The sequence below is a fragment of the Sciurus vulgaris genome, assembly GCF_902686455.1.
Source record: "Sciurus vulgaris genome assembly, chromosome: 17".
Classification (NCBI taxonomy): Eukaryota; Metazoa; Chordata; class Mammalia; order Rodentia; family Sciuridae; genus Sciurus; species Sciurus vulgaris.
Window position 1 is genome coordinate 12,985,322 of NC_136478.1, and position 24,584 is coordinate 13,009,905.

Genomic DNA, 24,584 nt, shown 5'->3' on the forward strand with positions numbered 1-24,584 from the left:
CAGTATTATCATTTTTTTGAGCCCTCGGAGAGCTGTTCCCATTCTGGTTTGGTTTCTGGAGTTGAATGCTACAATCACTGTAGATGGGGTTAGCCACAGTCATTTATTATGTCCCAGTAAAGATATATTTTGTGGAAGGTCTCATTACCTTCTTGCCAGTTTTGCTACTATCAATCAACCAAAAACAAATAAGAACAAAACTAATTTTACAAAAATAAATGTGAAGCTGGCTATATACACGATATATCTCATACTGTAGTCTCAAGACTTTCAGACAACAGAGGACACTAAATAAAATGTATGAGTGGAGCCACAGATTCTCTAGGGAACAGGTTCATGGAAAGAGTGTTTCTCATCTCTTGGTTACAGCAGGGTCAAATTCACCACCGCAGTGTACTGCTGAACCAAATTTCCTTGGTAGTGCTCTTTTCCTTGTTCGGGAAACTGAAATTAAGCAACTGGACTGAGTTCACACAGTACATCATTGGCAAAGCCAAAATCGGTATCTGCAGAGGCAATGTAGGTCTGCAAGGAGTACATGAGCTTCAGAGGATCCCAAATACTTAGGTTCAAATTCCAGATCCACTTAGATGTAAAGTCATTAAACTCCGTATACTCATCTCAAAAAATGAAGTTTAAAAATTGTTCTTTAATGTCCCTCTAAATACTTACACCTAATGATTAGACAGTCTTGCCTTGTTAGGCAATTCACAGAAACCTCATCCTACCTCCTAAACAATACCCAACAACCAGAGATTGTCCTAACTTCTAGTCCCTACCCTAAGACATGGAATAAGGAATGAAGAAAAGAAAACTAGGTCAAGGAAGGTTTCCACAGTCTCTAAACCTGTGTTAAAACATTTGCTTCTTTTACAACTATGTTTTGCTAGATTTTTTCTAATTATAATGGCACACATTCATAATTAATTTTAATAACCACATAATTGAAACAAAGTTCATGCAGGCAATTTTGCACAGATATATTTAGATATTATTTAGCAGTTTCAACTTGCAAAGTATATCACACTCAATTAGTTACTATGGTATACTTTATTATTCCTTTTATTGGCCTTTACGAGGAAAAAAAAAAAGAAATTCTTTATGGTTTTAGAAAGTATTCTAAAATAAAATGCATAAATGACCATAAAGCTACCCTGTGAAGTACTAACATTATGATTGCTTATATATTTAATAACAACACATCACACCTTTGGTGGAAAAAGCCTACCAGCCAGCTTCTGATTCCTAAACTGAAATATCTCCTCTTCAGTAAGAGGCATAATACCTTAAAAAGTGCTGAATAAGCACATCAGCTCTATTTCCCGATTATGCCAGTGGTTAATGTCCTCTAAGGGGACAGTAACCTCACCAGGCACTGAAGAAAAAACTGCTGCACTATTTCTAGTACTCATTCAAGTCACCCAACGTTTGGGAAGAATGCCATTTTCAAAGCTTGCTCTGAATACTAATATCTGCATGAACTCTTAAAATTATGCAGTTCCTCAATGCTCATTTGAAAATCGAAAGACTTAAGCAATTAACCATTTGCTTAAGAGTCAAATGCCTTCCCTTTTCTGTTTTACCGAAGGACAGAACTATGCACCTGTTCTGATTTTGTTTTCACTGTGTTGCCACTGACATAGCCTAGAGTAGTTGTATCTTTAATCTCTTCTGGGGATGGGTTTGCCAAAGGTACCACATTGCTTCAGTTCTTTCACGGTTTTAGATTATAATTCAAAGGTAACAGAATCATGTCTGGGGTAAACTTTGTTGCCTAAACGAACTTGACTATACCACACAGGCACCCACAGAGAGAAAGAGGGAAGAATTCTAGTTACTGAGTGAAGAATTAGATATTAATGGAGCATTATACGTGACCTTAATAGCTCGGGCACTGGTTTGAACTCTTATCAGAAAAAGGAAAGAAATCTCCCAGCTGATTTTATCAAGTGTATATTCAGAGAAGGACATGATGGAACAGACACAGCTGTTAGAAACGTGACTGACTACTTCTTGCTGCTGAGTACATCAAGGAAGTCTGAAGAAGAAACATTCAACAATAATCCATATTAAATTTCCCTCCTCCAATCAATTCATACTTCTAACAGTGGCAGAAAGTTCAATCGATGCTTATTTAATGAAATGGGAAGCCGATGATCATGGCTGCTTGGGAAAGCTCCACAATTAATTACGTTGAGGAATTCATTACTGTTTTTCACTAATAGAAGGTTATAGGCTCTGGTCATTGATGACCCACAACACAGACCAAAGTATATTCTTATTAGCGGTTCACTTCATGTAAGGAAAAATGCTACAGGGCAATTCACCTCTGTCTTCAACCTTCAGGGAAAAAAAATCATTCATTTACCAAACTTAACATCAGAACCTAAGGGTGAGGAGACCAATTTCTGCAAGCAATTAAATTTTAATATACAAATATTCATTGTTGTTAACCTACCTTTCCTTTAGCAGGAGACTATAAAAAGTGTGATTCCAAATACTTATTTAAAAGTAAAATTCAGATCCAGGGCCTCTGGGAGAATACAACTGCCTTTCAAAGTCAACAGACAGAGGGAATAAAAATATAGACCAGGGGGACATCCAGGACGGTGCCAAGGGCAGCGCCCAGGAGCGAAGAGCGAGACAGAGCTCTAACTGTGCTTTGGACTAGTCCTGTGACCTTGGGCAAGCCACTTAATTTCACAGGGTTTCAGTTTTTCATCTGTAAAATCTAAGGACTGGATTCAACATGTCATTGGAGTCCTCTCTCAAGATTTCATGAGCTAAGCTCTAACCTATTTGGTCTCAAAAATCTAACCAAATAAAATTTCTTAAAATTATATCCCCAGCATATGAAGATTTATTTATAAATTATATCCAACCATATGTCAAATGTATTAAAATACACTGAAACTATTAAAAAGGATGAGATAAAGAGGAAATAAAGAATATTTTAAAGGTGATTTGTTTAATATATTTTCCAACAATTATTTTAGTAAAAGGGTTGACTGTTCTTTTTCAAGCTCCTGCTTTGCAACCTGTGATATAATGACTCAAGGTGATTCACATTTTTTCTGATACTTAGTTTAGGGGATTGACATAAACAAGTTTTTCCTCACAAAGATGTGGAGAAACAGATGGAAAAAAATTTTATCACTGACTGAGTTTATTAACACTCTTTATTTTTCAACTTCATACACTATCAACACTAATAACACAAAGCTCCTACTTGGAACTCACCTAGTACTTTTCCCATTGTGGTAACAATTCCTTAATAGTCCGTTAGAAACTTCAAACTCAAATAATTTTATTCAACATAAAAGGACGGGTTGAATGGTGCAATTATAAGGATAAAGATTTTTTTTAGAATGGATTAAAAAAAACCACCTGGTGATACTTCCAAATGTCAGACTTTAAATATGAAGACACAGAGGAGTTGAAAGTAAAAGGATGAACAGAATATACTATGTCCACACTAATCAAAAGAGAGTTCTACACTACGAAAATGTCAGATCAAGTAGACTTTACTGTCAGAAATGTTACAGAAGATTAAGAAATATTTCACAATGGTAAAATGGCTAATTCAACAGGAAATCCTACTAATCCTAAATGTGTACATACCAATTATCATAGTCTCCAAGTATATTAAATGGAAATTAATAGCAAGAAGAGAAACACTAGACCCATTATCATAGTTGTGGATTTTAATAGCATATTCTAGTAACAGGTAAGACAAGGAGACAGAAGTTTAGTGCAGATATTATGAATGGCTATTTTGAAATAATTTTATGCTGAGGAATTTAAGATTTTTAGATTATATGGACATTTCTTTAGAAAAATAGTATAAGAATTTGAATTAGGAAGTCTGATTCTAAGCTGACATGTTGAAGATTTGGAACTACTTTTTCTTCTCTAAGATGAAGGGTCTCTGGTCTGATTCCAAGGTCCTTGATCCATTTTGAGTTGAGTTTTGTGCAGGGTGAGAGATAGGGGTTCAGTTTCATTCTGTTGCATATGGTTTTCCAGTTTTCCCAGCACCATTTGTTGAAGAGGCTATCTTTTCTCCATTGCATATTTTTGGCACCTTTGTCTAGTATGAGAAAATTGTATTTATTTGGGTTTGTGTCCATGTCCTCTATTCTGTACCATTGATCTACCTGTCTATTTTGGTGCCAATATCATGCCATTTTTGTTACTATTGATTTGTAGTATAGTTGAAGTTCTGATATTGCGATACCCCCTGCTTCGTTCTGTCTGCTAAGGATTGCTTTAGGTATTCTGGGCTTCTTATTCTTCCAGATGAATTTCATAATTGCTTGCTCTATTTCTGTAAGGTACGTCATTGGGATTTTAATTGGAATTGCATTGAATCTGTATAGCACTTTTGGTAGTATGGCCATTTTGACAATATTAATTCTGCCTATCCAAGAACATGGGTGATCTTTCCATCTTCTAAGATTTTCTTTATTTTCTTTCTTTAGTTTTCTGTAGTTCTCATTGTAGAGGTCTTTCATCTCTTTTGTTAGATTAATTCCCAAGTATTTTATTTTTTTCGAGGCTATTATGAATGGGGTAGTTTTCCTAACTTCTCCTTCTGAAGATTCATCACTTATGTATAAAAATGCATTGGATTTATGAGCACTGATCTTGTAACCTGATACTTCACTGAATTCACTTATGAGTTCTAAAAGTTTTCTGGTGGAATTTCCGGGTTCCTCTAATTATATAATCATGTCATCAGCAAACAGGGATAGTTTGAGTTCTTCTTTTCCTATTCGTATCCCTTTAATTTCTTTGATTTGTCTAATTGCTCTGGCTAGAGTTTCAAGGACGATGTTGAATAGGAGTGGTGAGAGAGGGCATCCCTGTCTTGCCAGTTTTTAGGGGAAATGCTTTCAGTTTTTCTATATTTAGAATGATATTGGCCATGGGCTTAGCATAGATGGCCTTTAAAATGTTTAGACTTCCTTAACAGGACTCCCATAGCACAAGAAATAAAAGCAAGAATCAACAACTGGGATAGATTCAAACTAAAAAGCTATCTCTCAGCAAAGGAAACTATCAGTAATGTGAAGAGAGAGCTTATAGAGTGGAGAAAATCTTTGCCACTCATACTTCAGATAGAGCGCTAATTTCCAGAATATATAAAGAACTCAAAAAACTCTACACCAAGAATACAAATAATCCAATCAACAATGGGCTAAGGAAATGAACAGATACTTCACAGAAGAAGATCTACAAGCAATCAACAGATATATGAAAAAATGTCCAACATCTCTAGGAATAAGAGAAATGCAAATCAAAACTACCCTAAGATTCCATGAATTTTTCAATCATTTGAAAAGTAATAACACAAATCTTAAAAAAAAAAAAACAGTTTTTCCAGAGAATAAAATCAGAGACTAACTCCCAGCTTCTTGTTTTATAAGACCAATTTGTTTGTCAGACCAAAACCTGACAAGATCATTACATGAAAAGAAAATTATAGGTCAATTTTTCTCATGGATGCCACGTTCTCAAATAAAATGTTAGCAAATATAATCCAGTGATTTGTTAAGTAATAATAATATTTAAAAATTGAGTTCATCCCATAATGTAGCATTTCAAAACCAGTCAGTGAGTTAGAAGAATAGAAGTGTAATAATGTATGACAATGTCAGTAAATATACAAAAAGTATTTGGTAAAACTTCAATACCCATTCAAGATTAAAAGATTCAGAAACCTAGGGAGTGAAGGGAATTTTCTTAATCTGATACAGAATCTACTAAAAATCCCAACATCAAATATCAAACTGGAATAAACTCTAGTCAGTATTCCAGAACCAGATAATGAGAACCTAGAAGAGCCAGTAACATACGTGAGGAAAAAGAAAAAAAGACATATGCCCCCTCCTCATGCATGCACAAAATTAACTCAGAGACTGATGACTGACGTAAATACAGACACTAAAACTATAACTTTTGAAGAAGTAAACACAAAAGACTATATTCATGATCTTGGAGAAGGCAAACCCATTTTAACAAGGAAGCAAAAAGCATTAATCTGAAAAGAAAAAAATTAACAACATGGATTTAGTCAAAATTAAAAAGTTACTGATCATCAAGAAATATCATTAAGGAAATGAAAAGGCAAACTACAGACTGGGAGAAAAGATTAATAATACATACATCTAACAAATGACTAGTACCCAGTTATACCGGATACTTAGAAATTATTAACAGAGGGAAAAAAGGGAGAAGTCTTAAATGGACACTTTAAAAGATACAGGAATATGTTTCCTTCCTGTGCTCAGAAGCACATAGAAAGGTGTTCAACAGCATTAATCACTGGGAAAATGAAAATTAAAACCACTGTTAGACATCACTTCACATCCCTAGTACGCCTGAAGTTAACAAAACACCAATGTTTATCGGCAAGAATGGGAAGCAGCTGAAACACTCACACTTCATTGGTGGAAATGCAAAATGACCCAAGTACCTTGGACAACTGACATCCCTGATGTGTTATGAGCTGTGCTTTTATTTGTCTACAAGGGTCAAACGTGTCCTCTTTCATCTGAGCTAGTTTAAATCAGGCTCCTCTCACTGGCAGCCAGTGAACCGTGGCTAACACCAGCAGGTGAAAACAGACTGTGCCACAGGTTACATGCTGTGATGCTGGGCCACCAGCAGCCAGGCCCACTGAAGCAGGGGCTTGAGCTGTCCTGCTCAGATGTGCACCACAAAGCCAACCACTCTGAACTGTCACCTAGATGTCATTTGTAACTCTTTCCATGACTGTGTACTTCTGTTTTCTCTCTACAAAGTAGATGCTCTGCATAAATCAACAACAAATGTTAAGGAAATGAGAAACAAATGAGAAAAATCATAAAGAAAAGGTAATGACAAAATATTAATTTGAAAACCAGGTTTTATAAAAAATATTTGTAGTTGTAGATGGATGCAATACCTTTATTTTATTTATTTATTTTCATGTGGTGCTGAGGATCAAATCCAGTGCCTCACACGTGCCAGGCAAGCTCTCTACCACTGAGCCACAACCCAACCAAAAATCAGGTTTTCAGATGGCACAGTACCCATGCAGGCTACATGATTATAAGTTACACAATTTCAAAAAGAATGTGGAATTTCATGGTCACACAGGGTATGGCCCTCAAGAAAATGCTAGTTATGATGGTTACTGTCCTACATTCCTGTTAAGTAAGATATTTGCATGTTCTAAAGATTAAAGTAACTGGATCTTACATAGGTGACTAGTGGGCATGTATAAAACATTCTGAGCTTGGAGATATATTTTTAAAATGTTAGACAAATACAACCGTCAGTCAAATGGAAAACCCATGGGGGTATTCATTACTTCCAGTGTTCATTCCCATGTAAATAACCCCGCCACCTGTGTAACTTCTGGGTCTAGTTTCCTTCCTGGGCACAGTCTCCCCCAGCTTTCAAGCACTGGGGAAGGCAGCCAGGTGAGAGTTACATCCGGTTCAACATCTTTTCCAATGAAGGCATTCGTTCTGTTCTTTACCTCGTGGATCTTAGCTTACTCTGACACAGTCAAAACACCATTTCTGACGGATCTTCATCATACCTCCCACCTGACCTTTCTTAATGTGTTGAATTCTAAACAGAGAATAAAACATACCTGTGTCGTAAGACACGATAAACCTCCCACTGTGATTGCCAATGGTCTGTGGCTCAAACTCTACTTCCAACTGCATGGACTCCCCCATGTTAAGAGTTCCATCCGTGGGCTTCACAGAGAAAGGCCTGCAACAGGTATGGAGATACAGCATCAGAGCACACATCTAACCAGCCTGAGAGGAGGAGGAGAGGAGACCCATGTCAGACCCGATGCAGCAGCTTCATGGTCCAGGAGCGAAGTGTGCTCTTCTCCCTAAAGTGAAAGAACTTCAGTTTTAATGTTAAAACAACAGTAATAGATCAGCAAACATACGAGAAACTTAAATGATGTGATAGTATTCTTGATTGCACCCTTGCTGTTCAGACCTTCTTTTACCATTTATTGAGTATTCCTGCTGGGCTCTCGCACTGGGTTAGGGTGACAGTAAACGAATAAAATCCAGTCTATGTCCTCAAGACCCTGAGATTTCATTAAGGGACAGATTTAAAATGTGTATGCAAAGCTGTGGCTTCCAAGGGGTAAAACATCAAGTTTCAGGAAGTCCTGTGGAATGAGGGTATCGAAGTATAAAACTAGATCAGAGACCCAAAAGGAAAGTGGTGGTCTACTCACATTAGGAAATTCCAAGGACAGTTTAACAAAGAACTATTTTAAGGAGGTGAGAGGAGTATAGGGAACTGCAAGCCCAGGTTCGTAGCAGTTGAGCTGTTACCATCTCTAGGCCCAAAGAACCATGGAGAAGCAGTGGTTTTGAAACCCACATAGAGTTCTTAAGTGAAGCTGCCTTGTGAGGGGCAAGGAACCTTAGTCAAAAGAGATGGCCGGCCCAGATGGTCACACAGACAACACAGTGGGGTAACAAACAGCCTGCCCAAATGCCTGTGGGGACTCACTGGCTGAGCCCGTCCAGAAGCCAGAAGGCACCTGGGCCTGCTGACCCTGCCTCAGAGGTCAGCTTCCTGGACGAGAGCAGACAGCAGGAAGGCAGAGAAGAATACATTGGAAAGACAGCAGGATGAGGTCCATGTTTTCAAAATAGAATATGGGACGCATTGTGGGGAGTGCGTGTGGTTTGGGGAACAGCAAATGGTTTCGTCTAATTGTCCTGGAAGGGACTATCAAGAGAGGAGCCGGATCTGATCATGAAGTACCTTAAATAACTTATGGAGTTCTTCCTTCTAAATAGGAAACTTGGGCCATTTAATTATTTTCACGGTCCATTTCACTTCTTTAAATTGCTAGTTTTTCAAAGTAATGTGTTGTACAATCTATCTGGCAGGCGAAGCTGTTTCTGATTATTTACTTCTATCACAACAGTTTTCAGAGTCATCCTTCCTTAAATATTCTCTGAGATAATGAACTCGCCTCCAGAAAACCTAGGCTTTCCGCTATGAGGTACAGAGCTTCTGGCCAAGGTAGTGCCGGGTGGTCCCTGAGATCACTATTGCAGGCCCCTGGAGCCTCTTGGCGCTGGCGCCTCAGGGGCAGCTTTGTACTTTCTCTGGAGCTCTCTACTCCAATTTCCTTTCCTTTCGCTTCTTGACACCCCCCTTCTTTTTCCTGTAATCACTACGCCAAGTCTCCAGTGAGCTCTGGGCATTGCTGTAGAGGCCCCTTGGAGGGGTGGTTCCAGCCTGGCCTCTGGAACCAGTGCTGAGAGTTCCCGACCCTGTTCTGCCATGACCTTCAACTTCCTCATCTGCAGAGCGAGGGTGATGACGCGCCTACTTCATAGGGTCTGGTGCGACTGAAGAGACCAGCAAGGTAATGCGCTTGGAATGATGCCTGGCGTTTAGGAGACGCTGCATAAGGGCTTATTATTACTTTTGTTATTGCTGTTTTATCTCCCTCGCTGGCAGCCCTGAGGTGCTGGAAGACAAGCCTGAGGATGAATTTGGGTGTTCAGACAAGTTAAGGCTTGTTATCATTGTCCCCTCCGTCCTTCACACAGCTCTAGAGACGCTGTAAACCACGCCCACAACACATCAGTCTGCTCAGCCACCTTCAGTAGTCCCCACAGTCCTTAATATCCACTTAGATAAATACACCTTTAATAATAACTTTATTGTTTTGTAATAAAGTTCAAATCCTAGGCTTCCAAGGTCCCACACAATCTGCTCCAGACCAGATGGTGCGTTCTGATTACATCTGCCCGATATCCCATGCACCAGGCAGCTGCGGTGGGATGAGTGGGAGGCCGTGGCCTCTCTGTCCACAAGCTCCCCCAGCACTGCACCTGTTCTGCTGTCCAAGTAGATTGTGCCCCTTGTAACAACCCAGAACCGCTAGGGTCGAATCAGAACACCCAGTCCTTCCCCATGCTATCCTCATTCCAAAGTGGCCGACCACATTCCAGACTCAGTCACCTCTTTACGGAACCCTGCTTCTGTAAAGCACCTGGTGCAGGGTGCGCAGCAGAGTTCCTTCTCATGGAATTCTGGGTTTTCTCTCCTCTTCTTCCAATAACTTTTAGCCACTGCACAAGGCAGGCACGGAAGCTAACATCAGAAACTAACACAGGGGCTGGGGTTGTGGCTCAGTGGAAGAGCACTTGCCTAGCAAGTGTGAGGCACTGGGTTCGATTCTCAGCACCACATATTTACAAGTAAAGTAAAGGTCCATTGACGATTTAAGAATACTGTATAGAGGGATAAAAGGGGTGGGAGAGGTGGGGGGAAGAAAAAAAAATAACAGAATGAATCAAAAACTATTACCCTAGGTAAATGTATGATTATGAAAACGGTACACCTCTACTCCATGTACAAACAGAGAAACAAGATGTATCCCATTTGTTTACAATAAAAATGAATTAAAAAAAATAAAAAAAGAAACTAACACAGAAGTTAGAAGAAACATAGCCTCTGAGAGGAAGGAGACCTGATTCGCGAGCACAGACTCTATTCTGGGGGGTATTTTACATATGTCAGTTTATTTTAATCCTCCAGAATATCTTTATAAAGCAGGTATTGGTGTTTGTGTTTTAGACATGAATATATAGATGAACTCAAAGTCAGGCAACTTTCTTAGGGTTGCTCAGCCAGAGCTGGGAGGGAAGCTGCCTTCGGGTCCCTGTCCTGTCTGCCCACCCCCAGCCACCCCTGAACATGGAACTCATAATTGTACCCCACACACACATCTTTATTCCCAGAAGCCTCTCACGAGAGGTTGTTGAACTGAATTACAATCAAATCTTAAAGGGAAATAAAAACATTTCCATTCATTCTTTAACTTTTATAACATCTTGGTGAAACAGAAAAGGACTAAATTCTCAGTAGCTCCAGAATCTCTGCTTCATGGAGCTGGTGAGTCTCCCAGTGTCAACGTTCTGTCCTTCCTTCTGGCCTCAGTAAGAATCTGAAGAGCTGAGAGCAGGGCCAGTTTCCTGGCTTGGGGAACACATGGCAGTCGCTTCCTCTATCTTTGCCTCTCCACTTCCTGAAACTTTTCTTCCGGCACTGTGGTTACACTTTCCTTTTCAAATTTCTTGGTAGTAAAAGAACAGATTTGAAGTGACTTGTTACACAGCAGAACCCAAGGTGATTTTCCACAGAGAAGGTGACGCTTAATATCATGCCTTCAGGACCTAAAGGAGTCCAAATTCCAAAGAGTGGGAATGGATCCTTTCCTTTGTGCTAATTGTTAGGCTTAGATTACACTCAACTTCTTAAGTGGTTAGAAAATCGCCCGGGATCTCCATTGCCGCTTGGAGCTGCCTAAGCTTTCTCAATAAATCAGTGTTAATTGGGTACAGTGTGTTAAGTTCGGGTGCCTAAACGCTGTCTGTAATTCGATTTGGTACTTTGTTTTATTTGCGATGGACTGAACCAGCTAGAAAATATCAAGTTTCAGAAAATGCACTTACCAAGAAGTTACAAGTATCGTTCCTCAAGGGCATAAGGCTGGCTCTATCAAAATGTCTGGTCTTGATATCAGCCCTCATTAATACCAAATACTTAATTGTGGAGGGAATTCAGTTTTGTGAAAAATCATGAGTCATGATGAGAAAGATGTTTTGTTCCATCACGAGCTGTTCTTAAGAACTGAAACTATTCCATCCAAATATATTCGATATTATAACAGAAGTCTAAATATTGGTCCTACTATATGAAACATTAGTATTTTTCTTCAGGTAATCTTTCTTATTTAATTCCTAACTTGAGGCTTTAGAGTTTGAAATTGCTTCTTAATACTCACTCTGTCACCTTCTGATATTAATCCTACTTTAATAGTCAAAGTTATTCTGGGACCTATTAGAGTTTTAGGTCAAATTTGTAATAAAGTTGAATGGTAATTGTTTATGTTCTCCGTATATTTTATAGAACACTGCTGCTCCTTTTATTAGTATAAAAAGCATCATGCCCATTTTATAGTACTTGGAGCATGTCTTTTTTTATTTTGAATTATTGTAGAGCTTTATAGTTGTGCTTTGCTCTTGTGATATATTGTTGGTTGGGAATCCTATAAACATTTATTGAACACTTATTTATTCTCGACACTTTGCTAGATGCTGGGGAATACAAATGAAAAGATATACAATCCTTGTATTTGAGAAGCTCACATTCTAATGGGGTCAACAGATGTATAAAGAAAGTTTTATTTTTACAATTTATATAATAAACCTAACCACCATATCAACTTAACCATTAATTAAATCATCGTCATTCCAGTCATATATCAACTTTACAAGTGGCAGGACCAAGAACAGACCCTGAGTTTTTGACTCCAAATTCCCAAACTATAACCACTGCTCTACCAAGTCTATAAATAATCACAATAATCTAAGAACACTCTCTAGGAAACAGAATGGCCCGTGCAGTTTTTAAAACATTATTAGGGAATCTCCCCAGAGATTCTGATTCAATATGTTCTGATCACAAATGCAGCCACATTCTTCCTCTTTGTAACTATTAGGGATCTCAGTTGCAAACAACAAAACCCAACTGAGGCTAATTCGGAATGGGGATTGATTGAAAGGGTTTGAGGCAGCTCACAGAACTAATGAATCGGTTGGAAAATATGCATTTTGTGGAAAAAGCATAAAACACTATTTCATGAAAAATCTAAACAGGAAAACAAAAATATTTGAAAATGGCAATTTAATTGAGAGACTTGGTTATACAGAAAATGTGAGAGATGAGAAGCCCAACTTAAGACGGTGAAGTAACTCTTGGATTGTTAACAGCATTGAGCCATTTCCACCCCTAGACTGGAGATTAAAGTAAAGGAGGAAGTGTCATCACATCCTGGGGACTAGAGTTACCTGGAATAATTTGGAACCAGGGCAGGCCAGTCTGACAGCACCTTAGAAGTTAGAAGATGCACCTTCTCTGTGGCCTTTGCTGCAGCTACTGCTGGGGACTCTGCTAAAGATCGAGAGGGAGGAGGAGAACTGTCCCACCTCTTTCTTTCCTTTCTTCTTTCTTTCCTCTTACTCTCCAGTCTCCTTCCGGTGTCCCCACTGGCCCAACTCCGTTGGAATCCTGCTGCAGCAGTGGATGGGGGAAGGTTGACTCGACCCCACAGTGATACTGGGCAGAGCAGGGACAGGGCAAAAGGTGGATCTGAGAGCAAATAAGCCCAGAACTGGCCCACGATTTTTCTGATCCAGGTTTTGACATTAGTTTACTGGAGAGGCCTGGGTAGGTTATTTCTATCTTCCTGCCTTCCTTCCTTTACCTATAAAATGGGAATGTTGAATGAGAGTATCCAATGTCATTATGGTATCTGGCTAGTCTTTGAGTTGGCTCTCGATTTTACCTTAGAATTATTTCTATATTAAGAAAATATGATTTATATTCATTGTCAAATGGATAGAATAATTTTAGATCGCTTCCTGACACTTCACATTATTAAATGTAATTTTGCTTCACATTTACATGAATCTACTATGTAAGAAATTGCCATTTATGTGTAATTTTTAAGATTCAGACAAACAGTCCAGGATGATACATTTTTTTGCATTTTTTTTTTGCAAATTAGATGGATTTTTTTTTTCAAACATAAAAATATCAGTGTAATAGAAAAATTTTAATGTATATTATGGATGGTGGTTGTGTTTTGTTTAGTTGAAAAAAAAAAGATGGGTTCTTCCTAAGTCATGGCAAGACTGTTGTACAATCTGCTTCCTTCCCTCTCAATCAAAATATGTGAGGCTTGCCATAAGATCAGCAAAGCCTTTACAAGTTTATGAACGATGTCCAAAAAAACTTTGCCTTTGATTTAAGATAGTTCAGAGAGTCTTGCTGCCCTCTAGGATGCAGAAAGGAGAAAAGTGTTTCTCTCACCCTAACAACAGGAAAAAAACAAAACAAAACTGGGAGAACAACAAAATCCCAACTTTCTAGAACCTATCAGAGAGCTGAAGTTGCAGAGCAAACTGCCTGGAATCTAAAGACAGGCAAACCTCCTTCTCCCTGGGAGATGGAACATGTGCAGATTGTTTCACCAGTAACTTTCACCTGTGGCAGACAGAACTTTCCTCTCCAAGTGGAAGAAAAGGTGAGATGAGATGGAGCAGAAGGAATATTTGAAGAGGTAATGACTGAGGACCTCAACAGGATTAAATAAAAACAAAACTAAAGCAAAACAAAATCCTTGAAACAAAAAGCCAAATGAAAACAAAACCAAAATTTATACATAGTTACATCATACTCAAACTACTAAAAACCAAATATAAAGTCAAAATCTTAAAAACAGCCCAAGGGAAAAGCAACTACATGTGGAAGAACAAGGATAAGAATGACAGCAGACATATTAGGAAAATGTAAACCAACAGACAATTGAGTGGCTTCTTTAAAATACTGGGAAGATATGTGTATATATAATTGTTGGCCAAAAATTCTATATAGTAGAGAAAGTGTCTTATAGAAATAAAGGAAAAATACTTTTTTCCAGATAGACATAAACAGAATTTATAGTAAACTTATTCTACAAGAAATATTAAAGGTAACTTTTATGACGAGGAGAAATGGGATCTACATGAAATGACTCAGTGATACTCTTTGGAAGAAAAAAAATACAAATTTCCTCCCAAAGGATGTGTCCTCAACCTGCACTATGGCAACAGTACTACCTACAATATGCAGACTAGTAGCTTGAAAACTCCTCCACCAGAAAATAGCTAGAAAGATTGGATAAAATAAAACATAAATGTAGAGCTGAGCTTGAACAAAAATAAGGAAAACTCACAGTCTTCCAAACCAAAGAGGAAACTAAGAACCAGAGCAGTAAGTCACTGAGCCAAAGCTAGGTCAGTCCTGGCTCCCCCAAATGTAGAAGCCTAGGTTTTTAACAGCTCTGCTGGAACAGGAGACAAGATTTTAAGATGGTCGAGTCAGAGGACTGGTACCAAATCTCTGCATAAACCTGGAGAACTGGAGACCCGCAAAAATATTCTCCCATCAATAAGAGGAAAAATGTCTATCTTAGTTTTGGGTGAGGGAAATAAAGTTTCCCAAGGAAATTCATAACTTTGGGCTTTGCATCTTATTCAGGTTTGGAGTTTAAATATATTCCACCAGTCCAGAAAACCATCAGGCAAGAAATTGCCAAAAGACTGTTCTATAGTGGTCTAACCTTTGGGAACCAGAGAAGCAGATGCTAATCCTTTCTGGAGAGATGTGTCCTTTACCAGCAAAGGATTCCCCAAAAAAGAGCAGTCTGGAAAATGAACTCATAATCTAGATCAATATACACACCATTTTTTTTAAAAGACAAAAAAATTTGACTCCCTGCTTCCTTTTCCCAAGCTGGTTGCTCTTGTTAAGGCCCCACCCATCGACCACCATTCTCACACCCCATTAAAAATTGTCCTTTTCCATCTTCTAAGAGAGTTCCTTTACAGCAGATATTGTCTTACCAGACTTTATACCATCCCAAGGTGTCTACATTATAGCTACTCCATCCAAGTGCTTCACTTACTACCCCCTTGATACACCCTCTCAATCTCACGGTACTCTCATCATCAAAGCCAGCAACAGCAGGCTGAGTCCTTCTCACATCTCATCACTCTGAAATTCTCTTCTTCCCTGTTCTGTTATTAAGAAATCTTGTGATTACTTTGGGCTCACCCAGAGAATCCAGTATAATCTCCCCGTTCTAAAGTCAGCTGGTTAGCAAACTCACTCATACCTGCAACTTTAGCCCCCTTTTACCATCTAATATTACACACAGGTTCTGGGGATAATAATGCTGACATATTTGGGAAATATTATTCTGCCTGCCAAATGGCTTTGGCTCATTTTAAGAAAAAAATAAATAAAAGAGCAAACACTATTATGGCACTTACTTTTTTTCTCATAATGACCCCATGTTATGAGGTCACTATACTTTCCCTTATTTTTCAGATGGGAAAACTGAGGGCCTTGAGCCAAGGAAGGTGGACAGCCCCTAGAAGCTGGAAAAGGCAAGGAAATAGAGTCTCCCATGATTCCGAAAGGACCACAGCCCTACCGACATTTTGGTTTTAGCCCAATGGGGGATGTGCCCTGCTGAAATGATGATCTTGTGTTGCTTTAAGTTTGTGATGATTTATTGTAATAGAAACAATCCAGTCAATTATAAAACTTCTCAATCAAAATAAATACGTTTACTTATAAATTCCCATGGGTCATTCTTTATATTCAAAGGACTTTTATCCAGCATTTCAAAAAACCAAACAGGTGAGAGGTTTGGCTAGAAATGGAAATAAGTAAGAATTTTAGTTTCCTCTTAGGTTGAAGAGGAAGTCTAATCTATATTGGTGAGGTTTCCCAGCTTTGCAGTTGGAGATTATAACAAGCAGCTCCCTCCCAAATGTTAGTCTAGCAAATTACTTGTGCTGACCTGCTTTAGCTGTACTCAAAAACAGGAGCCAAAGGAATACATACCTATGAGTTGTGATGTGAAACACAGCGTCTCTGTTGCCAATGTTTCGTACCAGTAGAATCTTCTGAGTGCTGTATTTGACAGGGCAATTGGAAAAATTCAGCTCATCAGGAAAATCTAGGATGGCCCGAGCACCTCTAGCTTTGATGGGTACAATAAACTTTTCTCTTTCGGTAACACAGGTCAACATATGGGAATAATCCTACAAGGGAAGAGTACATTCATCATTTGTGGAAAAACCAACATGACCGAGAAAAACAGTGGTCATATGCAAAGAGCAACTTGGTGTATTGCCATGAAAATGTCCCCCAGACAATTACAGATGTGTTTTCAATGAGATTCTCTTTTCTGAGAAGAGTACAGTTCAAGCGTCATGACCTACAAACCAGTAGAGAAGCTCAGGCTTCAAGGCACATTTTTCGTTAGATCAAAGGAGATTCACACCAGTTCCTTCACATCCTCCTTCTAACCCCGGTATATCCTTCCAGCCCATGTATTGGATTGACAATTCTAAAGAACGATCTTCATACCTACACTCTGCAAGGTGACTTTGCAGAGTCTCCATCAGAGGTAGGGTTCGTTTCTCTACTCCCCGCGGCTTTGAGCAATAGACGGAGGCAGAAGTTATGCTCAAGTTCAACATGAGGCCTCCAAAGGCTTTGGCCTTTCTAGTCCTGGTCTTGGAACACTGCCGCTGCCATGTGAACAAGCTTAGTGTGACCGGCTACAGGGTCAAAGTCCAGATGTTCCAGTAAGGGTCACACCAGACTAGCTTCGGCCAGACAATCCCTAGATATCAGAGAGAGCCAGCCAAGTTGAGCAGAGCTGTTGCTCCACATTAAAGTAGGCTCAATCAACACCGGAAGAGCCGCACAGCTTAACCATGGTCTTGTTAATAACAATAAATTCTTACTACTTAAGCAACTAAATTCTGGGATGCTCTATTGTTATGCAGCAATAACTAACTGGTACACACCCCAAGTCTAAAACTCCCCTCTTGTGCAAAGCCATGACTGACCATTCCAAACAAAAATGCTGAGGCCCTAGGCACCCATCTTTCCCACTCTTGGATCTAAATGCAACAGAAACACTGAACTCTTCATGTCATCTCATTAGCTAGAAATAGAATTCTTGTCGGCGACACAGCAATGTAAAAAGTGAACCCTCAGCAATAAGCAAGGTTAAGTTGTAAGGAGAAAATTAACAGTCCCCTCAAGAATTGGCCAGAAGCTTAGAAGTCCACCGTGAAAGGAATGTATTATCTAATTTGAGTTTATTTTTCTTCATTTTCAGTTTTCCCATCATGTTGGTGTGTTTTAGCTGCAAGGCAATCTTAATAAATGGAAAATCATTTTGAACTTAAATCTCCTTTCAGTAGTCATGTATAAATGGTGCTAACTGGTGGAGGGTTTTCTGGTTTGTTTGTTTTGTGGTACTGGGAATTAAACCCAGGGCTTTGTGCACACTAGGCAACTACTCTACCACACTCTATGTACCCAGCCTGGACAACAAAAACAAAACTTCCCTTGAGCTTTAGGAGAAGAGTAGAAACAGGAACAAGGGACATAGATGGACATGTAGACCTGCCATGCACTCAGCTTCATGAAGCCACAGAACAGAAGGAAACTGTGATATTACCAATTAATCTATTCAGTTAATTGTGTTTATTAAGTGCCCAGGTGCCAGGCACTTGGCCAGACCTAGGAATACAATTGACTAGGAAATAGACATGGCCATAGCCTACTTCTTCTTACATGAGGATGGATGAGACAATGAACAAATGAAAAAAAAAAAAAGATACGTAATATACAATGCGATTCATGTATAAACGAGGGTAAAGGAAAGTCTCGTGTGAAGGCTCCGTAGCCTTAACACCTGCAGTTCTCTCTGCAAACCCCAGACTTCAAACTCACACCCAGCTACCCAGATGGCATATCACTGGCTGTGAACATATCATGTCTCAAACCAAAGCCCTTGATTAATGCTTCTGCCTGCAATCGTGCATAAAGATGTCCTGCTGAGGGGCAGAATTGGGGCCTGACATCCAGCCCATTCTGCTGTCCCCAACTGCATCAGCCCAGAGCGGGGATCTCTGTTTAGCACTCGAAAGGCTCCACAAAGCCATTCAAGGTCATCTTCTTCTCTCCATACCAAACCCATCCCTGAATAGCTTTCTGGTCTTAGTACTGGGATCTTTGTCCTTCTAATGGCCTGTATTTAAAACCTTGCAATAACAGGGTAAGATAAGTTCAGAAAGTGAGAGGGTCTTTGAAGAAAATAACACATGGTCAAGTGATAATATGGGAAGGGGTTTTAGGTTGGAACAACCAAGATGACCTCCCTTAGGAGGTAACCTCTGCACGGAGACCTGAACAGGAGACGGAGCCAGCCAGGAGAGATCCAGGAACAGAGTGTTCCTGGCAATGGGACTTGTAAACATAAACCACTGTGGTAGGAGCAAGTAATAAAAATTAATGAACAGGACTCATGAAATTTATTAAAATTGAGTTGTTGGACTCTTAGCTTTATAGTTGATTCTGGTTTCTAAATGGTAATGCCAGACTCAGAAATTATGGCATCCAAACAAAAGGAAGTACAAATTACACTAAGATATTTGATCTTAGGAAACCTCACAGAATTCAACACTATAGTCTAGTCTGATTACAACAGAATCCTAAAGAAATAAGCACTGTTTTCATTTTTTTTTCCTGAGGAGATCAAACCCAGCCAGCAAAGAATTTGTGGAGAATTATAAACTGGAGAGCAGCTGGCACATGTGGAAACTTAATATTAATTGAGGCTTTGAGAAAAAAACAAAAACAAAAAAACAAAAACAAAAGATGATGCCAAAGCCAGGATTAGAGGAGATCCTGAAGTGTTTTGTCTCATTTTATTCCATATCCACAAATCTTCCTTGTTCCATAAGGAATTTAAGACCATGGGGAAAAGTTTAAGAAGCTGGTTGGGATATTAGGGGGAATATTTTCAAATCTTTTCAAGTTCCCAAATGAGGAATATTTGAAATTGGATCAGAACTATTTGTTTTTCAAAATCAATTCACACATCCATAAAAGAATATGGAGAAAGTTCTTTAAGAAATTCCTTTAAGGGGAAGACTGACGCAAGGGTTAGAGTGAAAATAGATTGATGCCTATTTTCCAGGTGAGGAAGTCTAAGTGTAATAATGTCTCCAATATGTAAATCAAGAAAGGGAGGCAGCACTGGGGTTGTGGCTCAGCAGCAGAGCGCTCACCTAGCATGTACGAAGGCACTGGGTTTGATCCTCAGCACCACATAAAAATAAATAAAATATTTATTTAAAAAAAGGAAGGGAACAGAGTTAAAAGCATATTACTTAGAGAAATGGAGCTCACCCCAGAAGAACTAAACTAAAACAATTTTCTTGTTTTAATTGTAAGTTGTTCTCTAAGGAATCAGGACTGGGAGAGGGGAGACATGGGAAAGAAGACTACTGCTATCAAATACAAAATAATTTCAGTACTATTTCCTTTTATATGTATTTAGTTGTAGATGGACACTACACCTTCATTTTGTTTGTTTATTTTTTTAATATGGTGCTGAGGATTGTACCCAGGGCCTCACACATGCTAGGCAAGTGCTCTACCACTGAGCTACAACCCCACGCCCACCATTTCCATTTTTAACTAAAAAAAAAAAAAAAAAGAAATTCCTTTAAAACGTATTTCAATATTGAAGTTATGCATTTAGTATGACTGTGTCAAATTATGTAATATACCTTATGTATTGCTTTGCTGGTTTAGAATTAATTCAGACGTGATGACTTGGGCGGCTGTCAGCCTGCAAGCTAAGCAATTGCTTCAGTTGATGTACTCCCTTTCACCGTACTTAGATCCAGAGCAATCAGGCCACCATTCAGAGTCAAAATATTTATTCTGAGCGCTTTTCCCTCTACTATGAGAGACTTAGCCACAAATTACTCTATATCCTAAAGTGTTATCCTATATAACAATGCTCTCCAGATGAAACTTCCAAATCACTTTTTATCGTTAGTCTTCCTTCCAACATGCCCAGCCTCTATACTTAAAAAAAAAAAAAAAGCAGACTATGAAAATGGCAGATATGACTTTTCCAGAAATGAAAAGAATGAGTTGTGTTTTCTATCAGTCCCATGACAGAATGCAGACATGGCAATGATTCTTTCAAGGTTTCAGCAAAGGGAAATGATGTCTTCTACTGCAGTGAGTGCCTGTGAGGTGGCAGGGCCAGCGTGGCTAAGGCCTCCTGCTCCGGCCTTTTCTCTACTCCAGCACTGGACGGAGGGATGGCAACACAGCAGAGCCAGGCCTGACCAGGCCTCAGTGGACGTCCCACGCTGTATCCCCTGGAGAACGTTCTACATTCTTTAGTCAGTTAGAAGTCCTTGTTATATGGTATCTTTTCAACCCAAAATTCACCCCTCAAAACAAAAGAATCAGTTCTGAAGCCTCAGTCAGTTCAAAACGGAGATGAATGGCGTATCCTAGGCTCTAGCTCTAGGGTCTCAGCCTCCTGGGGTGGTCCTCATTCCTCCAACTCTTAGAATGACTTCTGACCTTTGACTCGAAAAGAGACCTGGGGTTTACCAATTTATCTGGACTATTTTGTGCTTATCATGCAATGATAACGTGGCTTACTTCAGGACTCAGGAATAAATCGTCCGCTTGGGGTAACTAAGTCCCTCTTCAGCTTCTTTGCTTGGGGTAACTGAGTCACTTTTCAGCATCTCTGCTTGGGGTAACTGAGTCCCTCTTCGGCTTCTCTGCTTGCCTTGGTGCCCTTACACCTACCAGCGCGCCGGCCTCTGTAGTGTGAGAGGGAGAGGGAGAGGGAGTGGCCTCCACTCCCTCTCCCGTCTAAGACCAACTCCACACCTAGGTACTGGGTGCACACCCCGCTTCTCGGCTACTCCAGACTTTCCTGAATCATCAGGTTTCCTTCCTTGCTGAACACTCACACGTCAGCTCATAACTCATGCTTGAATGGACTCATCTTAACTATGAAAAAACCCACCTGTGACTCCAACATCCACCTCCAGCTACTTCATTTTTCCAATCACCTTCCAGAGCAAAACAGGTGCTATTTACGTTGCCTTTTGCCCTCCCCTCATTTCCATTCCCTCTTTAACCCACCCAATCAGGCTTCCACACCCAGCATTCCACAGAGACTCTTCAGGCCAATGTCACTAAAATGGCTTTGCCAAATCCCGTGGTCAAGCCCACGTTATCATTTTATTCCTGATTCCCCGCTCTCCCCACACACGGCCTTGCAAACCTGCTTCCTCCACTCTTCCCTGTTGGGGGCTGTGCCATGTTGATCACATCGGCAGCGAGGAGGTTAATTGACATAAGCACACTCAGGTGATTTTATCGTCCACGTACACAATGTATGCGCATGTGTTCTCGAGCACTAATTGCCTGCTCACAGCGTCTCGCCTAATCTTTGCATAAGAGGCGTGGCCCTGCTCTCCGCCTCCTGGAGGTGATATAAGCGTAGGCGGAGCGAGACACACACATAGCAGCCATTAGCAAAAAAGCAGCTAGACGTGGGGTAGCAGCGAGTAGGGGCAGCGGCGGAAGGCAGATCGCAGAGCAGAGAACTGAGACGCATCACTGAAGCACCTTAGGTAGACGCACCCTTAGTTCACAGGATGCAGGACCCACCAGTAAGCAGCAGGCCTTAAGTGAGGTGTAGCAAGTCTCTCTTCCTCTAAACTCTAAGCAAAGCCTCTCCTTCTTTCAAAGTCTCTCTTAAGCAAAGTCTCTCTTTCTCTCTGATAAGCAAGAAAGCAGTGCACTAAAGAGAAAGATAGAAGTGCCTCAGTTTCCACTCCACCACCCATAAGACCCATGCAAGTTGTTGCTGCAGGCGGTGACAAATATCCACGGATTTTGTACCGCAAAGAGCCAGCGACACTTCCCTATCTCAGTAAATGACAGCGGCCACATTTCCAGTTGCTGACCAAACTCCAATACTAGACTCCTTTCTTTCTCCCACCCCCTCACCCAGTCCATCAACAATCCTGACAGCTCGCTCTTTCCCTGCCACTTCCCCCGTGCAAAGCCTCTTTTTCCTATCTTCATCAGGGTGCAGTTCAGTTATGCACAGTGGGGAAAGAACAAAAAAGAGCAGCTTTCGCCAGATAGGAGTTGATTTCTCTTACATAAGGAAGTACAGAATTATGAGAGAGAGGCTGGTAAGGTGGCTCAGCACTATGATCCAGCACCCACATTCCCAACTCCTGCTGTGCCGCTCTAGCACACAGCTCTGTCCTCAATCACCTCAGGGGTGAGGAAGTCCAGGGACACCACTCTCTCACAGCCAAGCCTGAGGCCAGGAGGAGGAAGGCAGAAGGACCAAACAGGGGCCTTCCTGCTGGAGCAGCTCCCTGAAGTAGGAACCTCATCTCATGGGCCAGCCCTCAGGTAGACGCAGCTGCAAAGCAGGCTGGGAAAGGTAACGGTCCCTTCTTTTAGGCAGCAATGAGTCCAGTCAAAATCTATGCTTCTCCCTGTATATTGTTGGTAGGAATGTAAATTAGTACAGCTGTTATGGAAAACAGTATGGAGGTGCACATGCTGTGTTTCTCTTACCAATGAGGAGAGAGAAAACAGATGTCAAGAGTAGACAACTAGCTGTTAGGTCAGAGTGAACCTGAACCTAAGCCAGATGACACAATTCGTAATCAAAACCCACCAGCAGAGATAAAGGGGGAGGATCAAGCATGATTACATCTGTCCTGTGTGGACTGTACTTCTGCTAAAAAGTTGATGAGGGAAGGTTTTGTTATTGCTTTTAGAAGAATTCCAACCAGTAAATGCAAACCAATTGTAGAATTAGGAACATGAACCTCAATAATCTAAATAATGATCCTCACTGTATCATTATTAAAACAAAACGTGACAGACCTTTTACATCTCTTGGTGTGATACAATAGGAAGTACCGCGTCATCCATGAAAGAGTCTTGCCAAAAAAAAAAAAAAAAAAAAAATTAAACATTTATCTAACCAAGGCTCTATACCTAGCCACCAGTGTATAAGCAACAGGGGTCAAAAGATCATTGTAAGCAATCTGTTGAGGATCGATCAGCAAATCTTATCTGCATCCCAAATTAAGCAAACCAACTTAAAAAAATTATGACTCTGTTGGGGGCTGAGCCATGCCAACGGCGCCAGGATGGCGCCTGGCAGTCAGCCAGAGGTTGTCGGCAGCGAGGAGGTTAATTGACACAAGCACACTCAGGTGATTTATTGTCCATGCACGTGATGCATGCGCATGTGTTCTCGAGCACTCCTAATTGTGCCTGCTCAGACATCCAGCTTCTTGCTTCATCTTTGCATAAGAGGCATGGCCCTACCCTCCGCCTCTGGAGGGAATATAAGCAGGCAGTAGGTAGAAAGCAGAGAGCAGCAGCTAGCAGAGAGAAGCAGCTAGAAGAAGCAGCTGGCCCTCAGATAGATAGCGCCTAGTTCACAGGATGAAGGACGCACCTTCAAGAAGAGCAGAACCTTAAGAAGAGATAGATCTCTGACAAGCGTAGAAGCCTCTCTTTCTCTAAAAACTTTCTCTAAAACTTCCTCTATGCAAAGTCTCTTCCTGATAAGCAAAGTATCTCTTCCTCTAAGCAAAGTCTCTCTTTCTATAAGCAAAGCCTATCTTTCTCTCAAAGTCTCCCTTCCTCAATAAATTAGTGAATATAGGGAAAGTGGTTTATTTCCAGGCCCGTCCGATAAATACCCGTGTGGGTGGCGACAGGACTCAATTGGTGAGACCTAAATACGGACTGAATATCTGATGCTATTAAGGAACTATGGTTATTTTTTAGGTGTGCTTATGGTATTGTGGTTAACTTTTAAAGAGGTCCTTATGATTTTGAGACAAACAATGAAGTATTTACAGTTGAAATAATCCGGTGTATGGGTTACAAACCCCACTGAGGACAAGGGCAGGGTGGACAAAGCCAGACTGATCGATCGTGCGCTGACAATGGGAAAGCCCGGGCAATGACAGTTCACCTCACTACACTCTCAACTTTTACATGACAGTAAAAGCTTT

At 40.3% G+C, this 24,584-nt stretch overlaps 1 protein-coding gene across 8 annotated transcripts in view; it reads right to left on the reverse strand.

The window, feature by feature from the left end:
• Window positions 1–24,584, reverse strand: part of HYDIN (HYDIN axonemal central pair apparatus protein) — a 427,212-nt gene that overhangs the window by 319,925 nt on the left and 82,703 nt on the right. For all 8 annotated transcript variants that reach the window (XM_079117080.1, XM_079117074.1, XM_079117076.1 and 5 more), the window contains exons 6-7: window positions 16,513–16,712; window positions 7,646–7,770 (exon numbers count right to left, since the gene is read on the reverse strand). In XM_079117080.1, the coding sequence (XP_078973206.1) occupies window positions 7,646–7,770; window positions 16,513–16,712 (325 nt within the window). The remainder of the gene's footprint in view (window positions 1–7,645; window positions 7,771–16,512; window positions 16,713–24,584) is intronic.